The sequence below is a fragment of the Arvicanthis niloticus genome, chromosome 2 (assembly GCF_011762505.2).
Source record: "Arvicanthis niloticus isolate mArvNil1 chromosome 2, mArvNil1.pat.X, whole genome shotgun sequence".
NCBI classification, from domain to species: Eukaryota; Metazoa; Chordata; class Mammalia; order Rodentia; family Muridae; genus Arvicanthis; species Arvicanthis niloticus.
This window is the reverse complement of record NC_047659.1, coordinates 91,345,207-91,365,129: the sequence shown is the minus strand read 5'-3', so window position 1 is coordinate 91,365,129 and position 19,923 is coordinate 91,345,207. Positions and strand designations below refer to the sequence as shown.

General features: G+C 42.7%; 1 protein-coding gene across 1 annotated transcript in view; it reads left to right on the top strand.

Annotated features, from left to right (window-relative positions):
* Ehd4 (EH domain containing 4) overlaps nucleotides 1–19,923 on the top strand; it is a 65,266-nt gene that overhangs the window by 23,138 nt on the left and 22,205 nt on the right. The window contains exon 3 of the mRNA XM_034494856.2: nucleotides 2,735–2,832. Coding sequence (XP_034350747.1) covers nucleotides 2,735–2,832 — 98 coding nt within the window. The remainder of the gene's footprint in view (nucleotides 1–2,734; nucleotides 2,833–19,923) is intronic.

Genomic DNA, 19,923 nt, shown 5'->3' with positions numbered 1-19,923 from the left:
TCCTCTGCCCCTTTGCTATCCTTGACTTTCCCCAAACATGGAAGTAACAAGACTTGGGGTCCAGTGAAGATCTTGATCATTTTCTTCTTTTACCTTGGGAAACAAAGTTCATCAGGTCTGTGGGAGGGACCTGTAGGAGCCAAGAGAGGTCCTGGATCTCTGCAGCACATCAGCATTTTGTGTGAAATAGAGGAGGCCAGGTGTCTGCACTGATTTAGTCACTCCAGGAAAGAGCAGGAAATCCATCTTGGGACAGCAAATCTCTGCTTGGAAATGTCCCAGCAGAAACTCTGACCTGTCCTCCTGTGAGGGGCATGACAAATCTTGCCTTTCACCTTCCTTTCCCAGAATGGAAAGGTAAGTGGTGATTGCTATGATAACTTTAGGGGTTCCTGATTACAGCTGAGTGTGCTTTTAGGAACATGCCTAAATGTGTAGACTGAACCTTGCAATACCTGCTGTGGCACCCTCAGTACCCAGTGCCTGCTTGTACTCTCTGCCCTCCGGCCCCTGCCCCACCCCATACAGTTTCTTTGATGGAATGGAGTCCAGTCCTGCACTGGCTTCAGCAGCCCCTTCTCCAGTGCCCCTGGAGCTCTGCTGGTCTTCTTTTTTTGGCAGTTATCCTTGCTGCTGTGTGGAGATAGCTCAGCAGTAGGTCTCTTGCTCTGTGGCTCACACACCTGACCTGCTGACATGTTCTTGCTGTAAGTTCCAGGGGTGATCAGTGTAGGAATATTAAGTCCCTCTGGTAGCATCTTACTAAAATCTAGTGATTTTGTATTTTGGAAAAATTGATAGTGAGTGTGAGCTTGTGGTTTTGTAGAAACATCACCCTTCCTGTGGGAACAGTTTGTGTAAATAGTTTCACAGAGATACAGCATGTTTAACATTGCCAGCTGTCCCCGGATAGACTGACAGGACACAGTGTCCACCAAGTTGTGCTCAGAGCTCTGTTCCTCCCCCAATTCTAGAGAGCAGAGTATTAATGGTCCAGTTCTCTCTGTGAACTAAACAAGCAGTGATTAGTGGCTCCTGTGTGTTCTGCTCACATTACTGCTCTGCTCATATTGCACAGTTGGACTTAGAGGGGCCAGAGAAGATGAATGAACGATTTCTCTTACATGTGCTCGGCTTTATTTGTAACATTATGGAGGTTTTCAACTTTATGCACTAAGTTCTACTAATCTGACTTGGGAGATACTAGCTTGTAGTTTCCTGCCAGCCAAGCATTATTGCAAGACCCCAGAATGTCATAACTATTCTGTGCTTCAGAATTGCCTTGCTTTCATCTCTTGGGTTGATTTGGAAGTACAGAAAAGAATGTGTGACTATCTGTTCCTGAGCTCCTTAAAGAACAGTTCTCGTGAGTGTCAGTGATGGCACCTTGGGCCTGAGTGTCCTCCCCTGCGCACTACGGCTCTAGTCACAGCTGTGGGGGCTGTGAGGCTGCCTTGTGCCTTGTCCTGCATTCCCAGCATACTTACTTTCTGAGTAATCCCCACCACTTCCACTGAATGGAAGAACTGAGCTGTTCCCAAGTGTTTTCAAGCCTCTGCCCACACAGATACAGAAGTCAGGCACTTTTAAAACAGGAAGAGGAGAGGCACTGTTTCCCCCTTAAAGCATACACAGACCTAACAAAGATCCAAACCAGGCTCTTTGCCTGGGGTGGAAGTAACAAGGTACTTCCTGCTATTACTCATTGCCTCACAATGGGAAAGCTCCCAAGGACAGGGCTGATTCTAGTTTAGTTGTCTCCCTTTACATAGAAGGAAACTGAGGTCCACAGGGAAAGGCCTTTGTCTAAGGTCTCAGAAAATTATTGGCAAAGGCTGAACAGATTCTAATCCCAAGTCTGTTAGAGCACAAGTCAAAATGTTCCTTCCATCCCACTTTGCTTTCCAGTTGTTTGGGCAGATAACTGGAAGCAAAGCAACAGGCACCCTGGTCAGAGGGAGGAGGTGGCTGGTCAGAAGGAGGAGGTGGTAGCAAGGGAGAGAGACCAGGAAAGAGGCTTGAAGATGGTCAGGACCACTGTTGACTGTGTCTCCTCACCTAGTCTCAGAACTGCCTTAAGATTCCTAAGCATCTGAGGGATGATATTACCCAGAGCTACCTGACCTTTGCTGAGCTTGAAGCATAGGGTCTTTGGACTACATGCTGGGTCACTGGGGCATCAGAAAGGGACACCAGCCCTGAACATCTAGCTGTCTGCAGAGCAGTGGGCAGGATAGGACAGACTCAGATATTCTAGCCTAGGAGAAGTGCACCCTGAAGGAGGTAACAGAAAGTTAGGATGCTTGGACAAGGAGGTGGGGACAGGAGGCATATGGGGGTAGGAATCAGAGTTTAAGGCTCAACTGTGAGTGTCTCAGCTACTTAACCTTTGTGAGATTCATAGAAGGATGTTAATTTAGGGATCAAAGTAGGTAATACTTGTAATATATCCAAGTGTTTGATAAATAAACCACAGTTAGCACTAAGGGAGCAAGTGGCAGGTAGAAATGGGTTGCAGCCCATCTTCCTCACCTGTCTTTGGATTGGCATCTATTCTGTGGCCCCAGTGAAGTTACCTTCTGTTTCCTCCAAGTCCCTGCTTTACAGTCCACTTCATAGACATCAATAACCTCTGTCTAGTTCTTCTTACAGATATTAGTAAGTGGAGAGACTCACAGTTAGAAACTTCTGAAAGGTCCAGTTTCTGGCCCCAACTTTATTCTATCTCTTCCAGATTCATGTGCTCACAGCTGCCCAACCAAGTTCTGAAGAGCATCAGCATCATTGACAGTCCTGGCATCCTGTCTGGGGAGAAGCAGCGCATCAGCCGAGGTCAGTACCCCAGCTGCCCCACGCACCCTCTCCAGAGCTGTCTGAGGCCCCTCAACTATGAGCAGAGCATTTCTACTCCCGTCCCATTCTTCCCATCCTCCAGGACAGTCATAGCCCAGGGCCTCCCACAGTATCCTAGGCAGCCAAAGAAGCCCGAAGAAGCAAGTGAAGAGGCATCATAGATTCTGCCATTTTAGCTAGTACCCAGCTCAGGTAAATCTGCAGCATTCAAGAGGGGAATACCCCATGGTAATTGTTCACCTGGACACATAAATTCCTCCCACTGGCATGGATTTTACCCCAGGAGCCCCTGAATCATCTTGCCCTGTGGCAGCTTTTACTAGGCAGACACTCTCTATCCTGTGATGGGAACACAGCAGAAGCAGGCATAGTTCCTGTCCTTAAGGAAGTAGAAATGAAGCAGACACCCTTTACGTTGTCATAGAACTAAATAGGGATTGGGTAAAACACCACAAACTGCATCCCAATATCAAGGCATGAGGGAGCCTGGTGCAGGAGTATGGAAAGAGGCACCCTTGAGGCAGTGACATTTGAACCAGGACCTGAAGGATGAGTAAGAATTACTCAAAGGAAATTCTGATGTGGAAAGAGCCTGTATATCAGAAGATCAGAAAGTGCTTGGACAATGACGTGGGTCCCATAGCCTTTAGCAGACAAGACCATGGTTGTTTCCAGACCTGGGCACTGGTTGCAACAGGTATATTGCTGCCTTCTGGTTCCACTTCCAGAGTAAATGGTCATGGGACAGATACTAGGACAGAGCAACATAGAGGAGAATGCCTGGGCAGAAGAGTTCAGGATGGGTCCTGAGGTTATGGTTGTGAGACAGGGCAAACAAACCTGCTCCCCACACTGCCCTTGGAAGGAAAGCATGCTTTTGAGGGGCTTTGCAGCTGTCGATTCCTGCTAATAGCTTCACAGCCCCTTGCGCAGCATGCCAGGGAAACCATGCATGCCAAACCTACGTGGTAACTGGTCTGGAGTCAGCCATGAGTGTGACCAACAGTGAACTTTTCACAGTCCAGGAAGCAAAAGTGTAGTTGCTCAGTCCATGCAAGCTATTCACTAGCATTGAAAGGGCTTCTGTGGCCTTCTATGGACACACAGAGAGCACGGTCTGCCTGAACTAAGACCTCCCCAAGGCTCTTTAGTATGGTTCTTTACTGTTCTTGCAAGGACCACTAACAGTGTCAATAACTATCTTGAGTCTTCACAGAATCTGATGATTAAGAAAAAAAAATAACAAAAAACAGGCTTACACTGGTCTTTCATGAAGATCCTTGTGGTTGTTTTCTGTTTTAAAAATTATAGCTATTGTAAAGAATTCAAATGAGTAAAAGTGTAAAGAAACTGACATGGTCAGAACAGTTCTTCCTACATATCTAAACACATAATTTCTAACAGAAATGCATTGACCAAGCACATATTCTACAATTGTTATTTTGTCATGATTATCTCCATGGAAACATGAAAGGAACAAATGCATTTTATTTTACTAATAATGTGGTTGTCATAGTATGACCACTCATTCTTACAGAGAGCATTACAGGTTTTTTGTTTGTTTTGTGAATCTGTATAGCTCAGTACCCAGAGATGATTTTGGTTTTATTTGAGATAGGGCCTTATGTGTCTGAGGCCAGTGAGATCCTGGCTCAGGAAACAAGGTAGATAGCACCTGAGAAATGACAGCCAACATTATCTTCTGGCTGTCACATGCATGGGCATGTCTATGTACCTGTGGGATTGAGCACACACACCAGTTCTACTATTAATCTGAAAAGCTGGTAAAATGTTTTGTTTAGGGGGGAAAGCAACTTCTACAGTTTTTCTGAGCTATCCTGGTTTACTGCTTAAGTATTCTAGAGAAATATGTAACCCTGATAAATCTTTTTATCACAAAATTTTAAGGTTTCCAGGGTGTGGCTTCCACCTTATCCTCTTTTCTTCTCCAATGGCAAGCCTATGGACAGTGCTCACCTTCCATAGTCTGACAGTTTCTCTTTTGTATAGTAATTACATATCCTTCAAACTCTAGCTGCGTCATGGTGGTGGTAAAGCCTGGTATGATGCTTCTAGTATGCTTTGAAGATCAGTTTCTTTCCACACTGGACATGGTCTGACTCACATCCTGGTCTGATTTACTGTGTGTACATTCACATCCTATGCACAGAAATAGCAAGCCCGCCAGCTGGTCCCTGACATTCTAAGCGACACAGCAACTGGTGGGAAAGGACCTTGTGACCTAAAAGCAGTGCTGTGGACTATAGCCAGGGTCCCAAGCCTTTTGGTGTTGGGGACATAGTTGGTGATTGGAGTCACTCAACTAACATATTCACTGTATTAACTATAAAGAATATATAGTGCTTTAAATCTGCTTCATCTTCAACAACTGTACACACCTCACATATACTCATACTGTCCTTCTGTTCTTCTGTCCTTCTGTCTAGCTAAGACCACAGCCCTGCCTTTGCTAGTAATTGAGGTCAGCATTGGCCAGTGCAGTACTTAACTGTGACTGCACAGGCATTAAAAACACTCTATGCTGGCTTTATTGGTGAGTGTCTGACTCTCTTACAAAGCCTATAAAAGGGAAGGGGTGCTGATATATCATCCCCACTCTCTGCCTCTCTTTTTGCAATTGATAGGTTTAACCCTCAACAAGCCTGTGACTTAGTCTCTTGAAGTATGTATTTGTAATAATATAACAGCCACGGTGTACTAGAGCCTTGATGTATGGTACTATAAACGCTGCTAGTCATTTAGGATTTATTATCTAATTTAAACCTGAATATAACCATGAACAAACAGAACCAAAGACTTCTTACCCTATCACCTCTAGAAAGCATCCTTGAAAACAGTCATGAGAATTTTCCCAGCTGCTAGGCAGATGTGTGAGACCTGAGGAGCAGGGTAAAAATGACTGACAGGGTCCCATTTGGAGAGCAGGCTCAGAGGAGTGACTGTTTCCAGCATTAGCTGACAACCTGAGATGTGTAGAAGCCAGCCCACTTTCCTGCCTGTGGAGAGTCTGCAGAGGGCCTGCTTCGAGTGAGTGGTAGCTATGGGAGGAGGAGTGTGTGTGTATGCTGACTGCTGAGCACCCCCAGGAAGATTTACTGACTCACTCCTGCAAACCCAGTGTCTGCCATTAGCTTGGGACCAAGCAGATGGTGAGGCAGTTGAGTGTTATGTTACCCTGCCACTTATTAGACAGGCTGGACCTGAAATGGAGAGCTGGCTCCATGTGTCATACTGGCAACCCTCATGCACATTACCCAGAGTAATGAGGACCAGGCTCCAGAGATTTAGAGACCAGGTAGCTTAGTACCCATTATATATATTCTGGAAGGAGTCAGATACTTTAGTGGTAAAAGCAGAAATAGATACTGTTGGGGTTCAGTCATGTGTCTCCCCATCCAAGTTAATTCTCTCATTGCATTATAAGCACAGTGTCTTTGTTCTATACCAGGTAGAGAGGCAAGTGTGATTACCAAAGTAATGTGAATGTTTTGCAGCCATTCCTCTTCTCTAGGCCAGTCACAGTGAGAAGAAATACGTGAGGTTTATTTTACAGTGGTGGGTTGATGCAAAGCATGTCCAACCTACTCTTAGATTAGAAGCAGGCTTTACTGGTTAGATACCTCTGCAGAATCTGACAGACTCTAGCAATGACCCTAGAAGTCAGGACATTGTGCTCTTGCCTCCTGCCTCCTATTGGAGTGTTTTATGCTCTAGAGTCACCAGGAATATATGAATGAGACTAATTAGGTAATTGGTTTTGGAGTAACCATTTGATACCACACCATATGGAGATCCTTCAGATGTGTTTTAGTTTAATCATAGCAGAAAACCGTTACGAACAAACAATTAGATTTATTTACTGAATTATACTTTCCTTGGCTAGTATGAAGGATTGACTACTTATCAATCAGGAATAAAAACATTCTGATATATTTATAATACTTTTATTGAGATCAAGTAGCAGCTACATATAAGTCCCACAAGTGTTCTTGTCAATAAAAGAATATATGGTGGATTACTCAGATTTTTCCAAATTATTTTTCTGAAATGGGTAGGTAAATTCTGACCTAGTTCACTGTTTGGCCGCTCCTTTGCTCTGATGACAGATTGTTAACATAATGTGATTAGGCGAAAGAACACATTTATCCACATGCACTTCCTTGTTTTTATTCCCAGTCTGTTGTCATTCTGGCTCTCAAACTGTTTGCTTCCTCGACTACTGTTTATTCCGTGCAGAACCTAAACATCAGCTAGGATTTCTTTCTAGATTCAGCATGAAAACCAGTGTGTTCCAGCTATTTGGGACAAACCTCTTCAAGTCTAGCTCCAACCATAGTATCTGTGTCTGAGCAAAACAGCAGAAGATTATAACATGGCAGTCAGTGCCCTCAGTCATGTCTGTAGCACAGGGGATTAAAGTGCTGTTTTAGCTGCATGTGACTATTCCTGTGGATTCCTGAGACAGAATTTGTGTAGCCTCTGAAGACTGATTATGGCAACAGAAATAGAAGAGATTTTCCTTTCTAAAAAGAAAAAAAAAAAGGCAGACATGGTGGCCTGTGTCTGTAATTCCAGTACTTGATAAACTGAGGCAGATTTAGTAAGTTTGAGGGTGACCTAGGATACATAGTAACTTTGAAGCCAGCCAGGATACAGAAGGAGACCCTGTCTCAAACAACAAACCAAGTGAAGTTAAACCTTTGACTAGACATGGTGGCCCACACCCCAGCACTCAGGAACAAGAGTTTTTGAGGCAGTCTAGCCTGGGCTACAGAAGGAGACCCTGTCTCAAAACAGAATAAAACAAAACAACAGTAGCAAAAAAAAAAAAAAAAAAAAAAGCAAAGAAGTCTGAAGGGAAAAACAACCTCTTGGCTTAACTCTTGTATCAAGCCTACTTGTTCTCCCAGGGCTCGTACCTCATCAAATGAAACTCAAGTTCTGTCTTGAAGAAAGCCTTGGATCTGTTATTCCCAGTCCGTTCATTAAAACCAGTGACTACTTGAACTGGCAAGATGAAAAAAAAAGGGGGGGGGGGGCAGAAAATACCCTGCTAATAAAAGCAACACAGTGGTAGTATTTGAGACAGGGAGGATTTAACTGCCCTTCTGTGACAGTGAACTTCAGAACTGTTCACTGGCACCTGCACATTCACAAATACCTCTGAGTTTGGCACCTGAATATTGGCACACCCTGTGAACAGGCAGTTTCAAGAGACTGCCCACAAACCTGAGGTCCTCAATATCACAGAAGAATTGCCGGAGCTGGGAAACAGGCCATGGAAGTCCAAGTTGTGATTAATAAGGGTACAAAAAGGAAAAAAAAAATAGAAAAGACAAAAACAGACCATAATCAGGGAAGTACAAGCATACCTACTTGACAAGTTTTTTGAACTTTAAATACAAAAGACCGGATTTTGATGGCTGCCCAGGAAAAGAGAGAGAACATTTAGAGATAGCCAGATAAGAGTGACTTCCCCTCTTGGGTTTTGGGAAGGAGAAGGATTTAAGGGAAAATACATGCATAGACAAAGGCATGTGATATAACCACAGTGTATATCTAAGCTACTTGGTGCCATAGAAGCACTGTAGTCTTAGCCCAGCTGACCTCTGGATAGAGCAGATGTGCATGGCTGCAGGTGTAAGCCACAACTGAGTTAAGAGTACGAGCTCACTGCATGCTTTCATTCAACAAATAGTTAAGGGAACAAACAAGGTGGACACAATCATGCCCTGGTGGAATTTATGTTACAGCGAGATAGACAAAAAGAAACTGATAAGTTATTCATTGATATGAATAGGCATTGAGTACTGAGGAGGTGATATGAGACATTATGCTCAATGATGACAAGACAGTGAGGTGGGCTGGCTACACTTGGAATTGTGTGGTTATCTATGAAGATAACCATTTAGCCAAGCCCTAAGTTATGAGAAGGAGCAGGTCAGGACTGCACATCTGGCTACCCTCATGAGTCAGATCTATCTCACATAGTGTTTAGAGGACAATCTAAAGCTCGTGACAAGACCTAAGTTTGATTCCCAGCACGCAGGTCTCACAGCTCATAACTGCCTGTGCTCCAGGCATCTGACACCCTCTTGTGGCCTCTGCAGATACCTGTACACATGTGTGCATACATATAAATAAAATCAAAAGAAATTATTTGAAAGTGTTCTAATGTCATATATTCATTTGTTGATTTAAAATACCTATTCATTTTGTTCTGAGATTATTTTTGTAATAATCGATATAAACTTAGAATCAAATTATTTTCTTTGGTTCAATCAAGGATTGAAGTTCCTGAAGCCAGCATCATGTATATCTTAGTTTGCTTTCTATTGCTGTGATAAAGAACATGACCAAAATCAACTTAGAGAAGAAAGGGTTTATTTGGGCTACATGTCCCAGTAGCAGTTTATCATCAAGGGAAGCCAGGTAGGAGCTCAAGGCAGGAGCTGATACAGAGACCATTGAGCAGTCCTGCTTTCTGGCTGGTTTAATCTGCCTTTAAAATAACTCAGGACCAACTGACCAGGGGTGGCACCACCCACAGTATTCTAGGTCCTCCTACATTCAAGAAAATGCCCTACAGGATTCCCCACAGGCCACTCTGATGGGGGTATTTTCTCAACGGAGATTTCCTCTTCCCAGATGACCCTAGTTCATATCAAGTTGACAAAAAACTAGTCAGAACAATGTAAGAAAGAAGGAGGAACACAGAGGGAATTAAAAGTCCTGGATTCACATTCAGCTCACATTCAGCTCAGCTATTCACCAGCTGTATGACCTTGGGAACACAGTTGCTTGCTTTGTAGCATAGAATTAATACCAATTGCATAGGATTATTGTAAATAAGTTAATACATAGAAAGTAAATAGTAGAAGCTGAGCACATGCCTATTAGACCAGTACTTAGGAGGTAGAGGTAGATGATTGGGTATGATAGTGGTACATGCCTATTACACCAGTACTTAGGAAGTAGAGGTAGTAGGATGATCAGGAGTTCAAGGTCAGCCTGAGCTTCATCTTGACTTTGAGGCCAACCTGGGCTGTGGGAGACTCTGCCTCAAAAATCCAGGGAGGTGGGACTAGAGAGATGGCTAAGGTTGAGTGCATTTACTGCTTTTGCACAGAGCTGAGTATGGTTCCCAGCACCCACATTATTATTCACAACCACCTGTAACTCCAGTTCCTAAGGATCTGATGTCCTCTTCTGACCTTCCCAGCGCTGTAACATACATGGTGCACATACATACACTCATGCACACACATATTACATAAATAAATAAGTTAAAAAACATGAAAAAAGGAAAGGGAGGAAGGGAGAGAGAAGAGGGGACGGGAAGGATAGAAAACAGAACAGAGAGTGGTGACATAGGCCTGTAATTTCCAACATACATACCAATATAGGCTACATTTTGAGATTTTCCTTACCCCTCTTCCCCCCAAAAGTTCCCAGGTGTTGTAGTGCAGCACACCTTTAATCCCAGCTCTTGGTAGGTAGAGGCAGGTGCTTCTCTGTGAGTTCCAGGCCAGCCTGGACTATAGTGAGATGCTATCTCAAGCAGGGCTGGAGAGATGGCTCAGAAAGGCTCTGCACAAGAGTGCACAGACTTCATAGATGCAAGTGCACATAGGGCTGAGCCACGTTGGTATGTCTCGCTAGAGGAGCTATAATTAAAAAGCGCACCCAGCAGAGAGCAAAGATTAAGTACTGAGCAAAACTAAAAATAGGGTTCCTCTTCCCTTTAGGGGCATTGTATCTTCTTTCTTGCCTTAAAAAAAAAGTAATTTACTGGTTTTCTTATATTTAGAATTGTTTCAGCCATCACCACAATCAAGTTTAGAATACATATCACCCCAGATAAAACCAAACCCTCACTAGTCATACAGGTTCTCCCCTTCAGCTGCAGCTAGGTGCTCACTGACCTGCTCCTTGCCTCTTTGGATTTACTTACCCTGTACATGTCATACTAGTTGGACCACCTAGGAAGTGAGTGTGTGTGTTTGACATCAGTCTTGTTTCCCAGGCTTATCAACACTTGCTCTTTTATGGTGACATCATTTTCTATCATATGGTCATACCACGCTTTATTCATTCATCAGCTGATAGATGTTTGGGTTTTGTAATGTTTTGGCTGTTGTGAATGTTCTGTGAGTATTCATGTGTAAATTTTTGTGAAGACATGAGTTGTCATGTAAAATTGCTAGATTGGACTACAATTATATAGTTAACCTTTATATTTTTTTAAGATGTATTTATTTTCATTTGTGAGAGTGTTTACCTGCGTATGTATACATATGTTACAGATGTCTATAAGATACCATATGCATATTAGAAACAGAAGCTACATCCTCTGAAAGAGCAGCAAGTGTTCTTAACCTCTGAACCCCACCCCTTTTTAGACTAGGCCTCACTATGTATGTAGTCTTAGTTGGCCTCTAACTTGCTAAGTATACCATGCCAACCTCCAGTTTACAGAGATCCACCTGACTCTTCTCCTTCAAGTGCTGGGATTAAAGGAGTGTGCCACAAGTTGGCCTGACTAACATTTAACCTTTGAGGAGCTACTGAACTTTTTTCTAAAGCAGCTATTCGATTTCACAATCCTACCATCAAAATAGTGAGGAGTCTCTACATCCTCACCGGCATTTGGACTCTCAGTCCTCTAGCTGTGGTAGTGGCAGTTAGGGAGCTCCTTACTGACAAGCTACACCCTTGGCCCTGAGTGTCTGTTGAGCCTAGCTCTTCTGGTGGTTATGAAGCAGGATCTCATTTTGGGTTTTGTCAGCTTTTCCCTGCCAGTTGATGATAATGAGCAGCTTCTTGACCATTTGCGCATCTTCAGAGAAATGTCCAGGCAGATTCTTTACCTATTTTTTTAATTGGGCCTACTTTATTGTTAAGTTGCAATAACTCTTTATGTATGCTATATTCTAGTCAGAGATATAATTTTCAATTTTTTTTTACACTATGTCTTTACTTTCTTCTCATTTATACCTTCTAAGATATAGACATTTTCATTTCATTTTATCTTACTTTCTTGTTGTGCTTTGGCATCTTGATTTGAGAAGGCCAACTCGGGTCATGAAGATCTGCTCATAAAGTCAGGCATAGTGGTGCACACCTGAAATCCCAGCACTTAGGAGATGGAAGGGAAAATTGGGTGCTTAAGGTCATCCTGGGCTACAGCCTTGGCTACATACATTTTGCTTTTATATTTTTCTAGTAGTTTTATAGTTTAAGCTGTTACATGAAGTCATCAATACTTTAAGCTAATTGTTTTATATGGTGTGGGCCAGGGGTACAGCTTCTTTTGTGTGTGTGTAAATCCTGCTGTCCCTGCACCAATTGTTGAAAAGATAATTATTTCCCCATCAAATTGTTTTGTTGCCTTGTTTCAAAACTTAAATAGTTGACCAAGCACAGTGATGTATTCCTGTAATCCTAGCACTTAGTGGGTAGAAGGATCAAAAGTTCAGAACCAGTCAGGGCTATGTAGAAAGTTCCAGGCTAGTGTGCTCTACGTAGTAAGTTTCTTTCTCAATCATCATCATCTATAGATGTGAGAGTTCATTTAGGGACTCTAGTTGTAGTCAATTGATCTATTAGTCTGCCCTGCAGGACTCTCTTTACTTACTTAGCAACAGGATAAATAGGCAGGCTCACAGCAGTTATTATAGACACACCTGGGTGAAGATAAAGGGAGACGTTGATATGAAACTCTTAACCAAAGCATCTGCCTGGAGTGCAGACAGGGGACAATAACTTCGGATGCCCTTACTGTTATCTCTTCTAGACTACAAAAAGAGGGTGGAAACTAAAATGTGGGAACTGGAGGCTTTGGGGAGGTGGGGGAGTGATGTGTGAACTAGAACATGGGCACTTAGCCAGTGAGCACACACATGGCAGGAGACTTGGTTACTGTCTTGAAGGTTACTTGGAGTAGTGAGGATTAAGTAGTGGGTAGTAACATGGTAGAGACCCTGTAGAATGTGTGTCTACACACTCAGATCATGAAGCCATTTCATACATTTAGAATTGAGTTTAGTGACGTCTAAACTTTGGATTTGGCATTAATGGAGAAATGTCAGTCCTCATAGCTGGGCTGACCCCTGATACTTTGTTGTCAGATTCTGTTTTCTGGCTTGTGCTAAGGCTAGTCAGCTAGGGCTGTGAGATACTGGGCATCACTTGCCACTCAAGCCTCCAACAGGAATCCTGAATTCTTTTTGCTTTGGAGAAGTTTGCTGACAAACACATTTGTGTCTCCTTTCCTCCGATGCCATGGGAAATTCCACATCACTGGCGTTGCTGCTTCTGATCTGAATGAGAATGCATAACCACTGTGACTCAGAATGTCATCTGCCAGGTCCTGGCAGAGATTTTACTAACATTTTAAATAATTGATCATGAGGAATGATTGTTTTTTTCCCAAACTTAAAGCCTAGACTTTCACTTGAAAACAATACACACACACACATTTACACATTGCTGGTGAGGCAGACATTTTTCTTAGTTTATGAAGAGAACAACTGATAATCATAAAACATTTCACAAATGTTTTCATAGATACTGGGAAACAAATTAACTGAAAAACGTTTCTTACCCTTGTAAGTGTGAACTAATACTTGCATAGGGCGACACTGAGTTCTTTTCATATGTTACTGACTCACTTGCTCCTTGCACCTCTATGGGGTGGGAGCAGTTGTCCCATTATACAGAAGAGAAGAGCTAAGTGAGGCAAGAGAAACTAAGCAATTTGAACATAACTGTGCAACGAGCTGTTCTCAATAGATGCCTCCACTCACCACCATACCCTGAACTATGCCTCCAAGACTCACACGTCCTTGTAAAGTCTCCTCACTTTAAATTTGACTGATCAGACCCTTAATCTCACTTTTTTTGATTAGTAGAATTTAGTAGAAGGGATATTTCATGATGACGTCCCAAGTCTAAGTCATAGGAAACTGCAGGTTTCACCTGAATCTCTTGGAATGTTTGCTTGGGAAGAAGCCAATGCTGTGCCCTGAGGCCCCTTGGGTGGGGAGGCCCACACCCATCCCCTGGAGAGGTTTAGCTAGCTCACTACTCAGCTGGTTTGGCTCACATGTGAATGAAGGCACATTGTATTTCTGGATCAACTCAGTTATGCAGTCATGTAAGTCCAGTCCCAGCTGCCATCTGATCTCACGAGGGACCCCAACTAAGAACCACTTATCAATTTAGAGCTACCAAAGAAAATGAATTGTATCTAAACCATGAAGTTTTATGGTTACTTAAACAAAGCAGCTAGAGAGAATCTGAGTGGGACTCTTGCCCATTGGTTCTCTCTTTATACACAAACCGGGACAGTGCCGTTCACCAGTCTTACCCTTGAGAAGGCAGCCATGGAAAGCAATGTAATTGATGGTTTCTTTTTTGTGCTGGTGAGTTTTTATGTCAGCGTGACACAAGCTAGGGTCGTCTGGGAAGAAGGAATCTCATTTAAGGAAATGCCTCTCTGTAAGATCTGCCTGTAGGTGGGAGAGCCCAGCTCACTGTAGATGGTGCTTACCCTTTGGCAGGTACCCTTTGATACTAAGAAAGCAGACAGAACAAGCCAGTAAGCAGCACTACACCATGGCCTCTACATTACCTCCTGCCTCTAGGTTCCTGCCCTGTTTGGATTCCTGCCCAGACTTCCTTCGATAATGTGATGTGGAACTGTAAACTGAAATAAACCCTTTCCTCCCCAGGTTGCTTTTGGTCATGGGTTTTATCAGAGCAATAGAAACTCTTAACTAAAACAGTCTCCAGATACTAACTAAATCCTGTTTTTTTCAGAGATCTTTATGGCAATCTTCGGAAAAAAATGCATACCACCCTGCAGTTCTCATCATCAGTGGCAGTAGAAAGAAGGGAAGGAGACATTGGTTCTGACATTGGTTGTCACTCTCCACACTGTGCCAGGTGTTCCTGGGAAGCTCTTATGATCTTCTGTGCATGCCTGTTGCTTTAGATTTCACAGTAGTGAGACAGTTGTGTGGCTGACTTCGTAGAACAGATACCATAGAGATTGAGGATGAGACAAAATACAGAACAAATGCAAGTTGAAACAGAAGCTTAAAGAACAGAGTCTTGGTATACCATAGCCAGTGGTATTCCTACTATAGTTATCTAGGCAGGGTGGTCTCTGAGGAGACATATAGGCTGGACATATAAAATGGCAGGTAAGGCCAGGGATGTATGTAGAGTGTTTGCCTAGTAGTCTCTTGATTTGGTGCCTAGAACCACCAAAAAAGAATGTAGAGTTTGCCTGCCCCCCACAGCCAGTGGTCAGGAAAGAGGTGAAACAGCCCAGTTCATGTCACAGTTCTAGGTTTTCCTCCCATGGTCTTCTCTTTCTGTACCTGGTGACATTTCTCATGTGTACCATGAAGCTTCCTGGAGACACCCCCCCGCCCCCCCCCCCCGCCCCCCTCGTCTCACACATTTTACTTGGATCCAAACATCTCTTGGGTTTTATTTATTTATTCATTTCATTTCTGTTGTGAAGCAGGGTCTCCCTGTATAACCAGGCTGGCCTTAAACATCTAGAGATCTGCCTGTCTCTGGCACAACACCAGGCTTTATTTGACTATTTTGGAGTCCTGTTGGTAACTATAACTATAACATATGGACTGTTCTTGGTAAAATAAATGAATCTTTTTTTTTTAAGAGCCCATTGTAGACTCACATGGTCTCTTGCTGATTTGATCTGTCTTCATTTGTAACATAAACTCAGAAAATCTCTGAGTAATGGTTTGGCAAGCCATAACTTTGTTGCTGGAGCTGGTTTTCATGTCTGGCTGCTGTCCCACCTCATAGAACACTTAGGCAGAACTGGTGTTTCAAAGCAAGGGCAGGGTGGGTTTGGGATCTTGGAGTCAGGAGTTGATTTCAAGGCCTTTCTTGAGCCCATCATCTTGGTATACCATTTCTCTTTAGAAAACCGTGGTTTAAAGAATCGTTTTCTTTGTGTCCCCTCTGAACCAAGGAATGACAAGATTTATTAAGGTCAAAGCCTTATTTGTCAGTGTTTGGCCTTATCACACTTGGGTGGAGCCTGATGATATTGGCATTTTGCCTTAAGAGAATTTAGGTAATGTTTGCCAAGCTGACTCTTTCTGATTTATAGATGCATTGTTTAAGATTTTCTTGTCTGATATATACAAAGCCCACTTGAAAAATGAGAAATGGATTTTTTTTTCATGTGTAACACTGACTCCTTGATGCTGTGAATTTTTATACAATATTGGAAGGCTGAGACCAGTCACTTTGTAAGCATCCTTTGGCCTTTCCTCTGGTAGTTTCTTTCAATATAGCATTGTCTGGAATTGTATCATGAGGAAGTTAAATTTTTAGGACAAACTATTTACTGCAATGGGCCTTCAATTTGGCCCAAATACTGTAGCACACAAGTTCTATATGGAAGGAATATAATAAATGGAACATGTTACTTGCTAATCTTATTAGTTAATTTTTCAGTACTCCTGTAGCCTCCTTAGGCTGATCCTGTAACTATTGGATGTCTAGTAAACAGATGCTAAAAAAACTGAACTGTGTTTCCCCAGCATTTGGCTTTTCTCAGCCTCCTATCTAGAACCATATAAGCAGCTAGAAACCCAAAATTCAAAAGATTCCTTGGTGATCACCAGACTTATCTCATAGATATGGAAACTGAGGCCTGGGTACAGGGAATAGTTAGCGGGGCCAAGTGACAAGACTTGTGTTTGTTATTGGTAAATTCTCAACAACTTTCCTTTCCAGAAAAGGGCCTCAGTGTCAAATAGCACCCTGCCTTTTCCCAGCCTTCTTTAAGTGAACTGCTTCTTGACCTTATTTTCAATCTGAGATGGAAAGTAAGATAGGAAACAATTTTCCTTTTCATTTGGTCACACTACAAGAAGCAGTGGAATTTACTGGGCTAGGACTCACCTAGAACCTTCCTCTGTTCAGTGTTGATGGACTGACCCTGTGAAGTGAGACTTTTCCTGATGGTCTGGATGCACACCCACAGATTTGCTCTGCCATTATTACCCTTACTGTCTTCTATCTGGTAAGGGTAATAGTAGCACTGCTACTATCTGGGAGCAAAGGGCACCCAATTCCAGGCTCTGTGTCCCAGGAAAGAGGATCGGTTAGAAATAAGAATAGAGACAGTTTGTTAAGAAATGGAAAGTCCTCCCAGAGGAGTGAAGTCTTAAAGTCTAACCTCCGTGACCTTTCTAGGACATTTACATAGCACTGCTTCTCCCACATTTGTGTATAGGGGGCTTTTTCCACATTTTTAAATTCCATACTAAATATAAACAAGCCAGCAAGATGGTTTGTTGTTACCTAAAGCCTAGGTAAGGAAGTGGTCCTAGTCTTTCTCTGCTGACTGGCTTCTTTCATGTGTTGATTGTTTTAGCTTTATTTATTATGATTGTGCATTCTGTGGGCACACTGTGCATGACACATGTGTGAAGGCCAGAAGACAACCTTTGGGGGCCCATTTTCTCCTTCCACCTAGTGGGTTCACTGGCCTTGATATGTTAGTTTTGATATAACTTTCTCTGGTCTCTTGTCTCCTCACACAGGACAGAAGGACAGGCTGTGAGGTTGGCTTGTTTATTTTATAAGGAAACATGCATAGAAAATCTGACTTACAGGGTCTTGGACTGAATCCCAGAGGGAGAAGGATGGGAAGGGAAACAAGGTAAACAGCAGAAAGCCCAGCACTGAGCTTATCTGGACCTGGTTTGAATCTAAATTTTAGCCAAACCCCCTTCAGGCCAGGTGTGCTGAGGCAGGGACTGCTCCTGATCAGGGATCTTACTCTAGCTAGTTGTGTTTCCCAAAAGATAACCATTACTCACTGAAATCTTTGAGAAAAACTCACATTGAACCTCCACAAAAATAACTCTTTTCAGGGTTCCTTCTGTGCAGACAGTTACCACAGCATGTGTTCTCCCTAAGTCCTACTGGAACTAGGGTTCAGTGTCAGTCCAGAATCACCACCCTCACCCCAACACTGTGCAGAGAGAACAGAAAAGAGCCATCTGTCCATCATACTACTACCACTTGTTCCTGCTCGAAAACATACAGCTGACAGGGGCAGGGACTGCATGGTTGCAGAGATGATACTTCACCTTCAGGGTGGTGGAAAGTACACCAGTGTAGCCTGTATCTGGAAAGTACTGGAAATTGAATCCCTCCCCTGCTGAAAACACACTATAGACGGGAAGGAACAGCATCCTCAATAAAGTTCCACCTCCCAGCATCCCTGTGATGCTGCACAGCAGATAAAGGCAGATTCTGGGGCTAGAATGCCTGGGTTTGGCTCCTGTAGCTCTGGGAAAGCGCTGTGTACTTTGGGGAAGTGAGATGACCTCTGTAGTCAGTTCCTGTCTGTAGGTCAGGGGAAATGGTAGCACCCAGCAGGAGTGTTACAAGGATCGCTGAGAAGATTCTCTAGGAAGCTCTTGGGGCAGGGATGGAGCAGGAACCAGTAAACATGTACGTCTATTGTGTATTTTTAGCTGTCATTTTGCTCTCAACAATAATGAAATGTTCAGAAAAATATTTTGCTAGTTGTAAAGCAAACTCAGCCTGAAAACAATGAAAAGACTCTCCACAAAAGTCTAACCGAAGTGGCTGTTATTGTTTACTGAAGCACTTCTTTTTTAAAAATATGGTTAGAATACCTGAGTGGACTCAGACAGTTGATGCTTATTTTGAGATGCTATACACTTCCTGTAGTTAAAAATAGCCTATTTTTTTTTAAAAAAAGAACTATTTAAGTAACTATATCTTTCAAATTGCCAAGAAACTAATACTTGTTCAAAATTTATTTTATTTTTTGTTTTATTGTGGAAAGAGTATTTAATAGACAATCTATTCTCCTTATAATTTTCTTTCCTTCTCCCACCCACATCTAATGGGAAAAAAAAAACCAAAAATTTACTTATTTGTGTGTCTGAGTGGTGGGGGCTTGCCACACGGACCATAGCATGGGTGTGGGAGTCAGAGGACAAGAATATAAGAATTTGTTCTCTCTTCCACCAAATAGATTCCAGGGGTCAAACCCAAACTATCAAGCCTGATGACAAGTGACTTTACACACTAAGCTATCTTCTGGCCTCTCTTATCAAGTGTTTCTATCCAGTATGGAATTCTGGGTGCAGTGGAGTTGAATCAATCTCTAGGGCACATTCCTCTGGCATAGCTGAACCGTTCTGCCTGTTGGCCCCTCTTCCCCAGGCCCTAGCAGCTACAATTCCCTCTTTGAGTCTGTGAGTTTGACTGTTTTAATATCTCATAGGAAGGATCACATAGCCTCCTCATTTGTCTACAATCCTATTTCATTTATCATAATGTTCCCAACCCATCCGTGTTGTCACATTGCCACATAATGCAGAGTTTCCTTTCTTTAAAGCTGAATGATACTCTGCATTAAGAATATACCACATCCTCCTTACACATTCATCCATGCTTGGGCACATGTGATCCACAGCTTGGCTCAAAAATAAGACTACATTTAACATGAGAGTGCAAGCTGTCTGTCTCAATTTCAGGTTTTCCCTCTAAATATCCAGAAATTGGATTAACAGCTCATTTGAGATCATTTGATAGTTCCATTTTTACTTTTTTTTTTTTTTTTTTTTTTTTTTTTTTTTGAGAAGACACATTTATTAAACACCTCTTATGTTCAATAGTAGATCCTGGGTATGTAGTGTTGGTCAGAATGGGGAGGGGAGCCTCACATTGTGGGTGCTAAGAATAAAATTCAGGTCCTCTGGAAGAGAGCAAGTGCTATTAACCACTAAGTCATCCCTCCAGCCTTGAATTTACATCTTCTAATCACCAAATAAACACACTACTACAGGCTAAGTGCTGTGAAAGGAAAGTCATGTCAAAGAGAACCTGGCTTAGGTGGTGTAAAGCAACTGCAGGGGTTTTTTGGTAACAAACATGTTAAGACCTTGCCTGCTCTCCAACTTGCTATGGTCTAGACTAGTGAGTGCCTGGGCCAGGAGGCATGCCAAA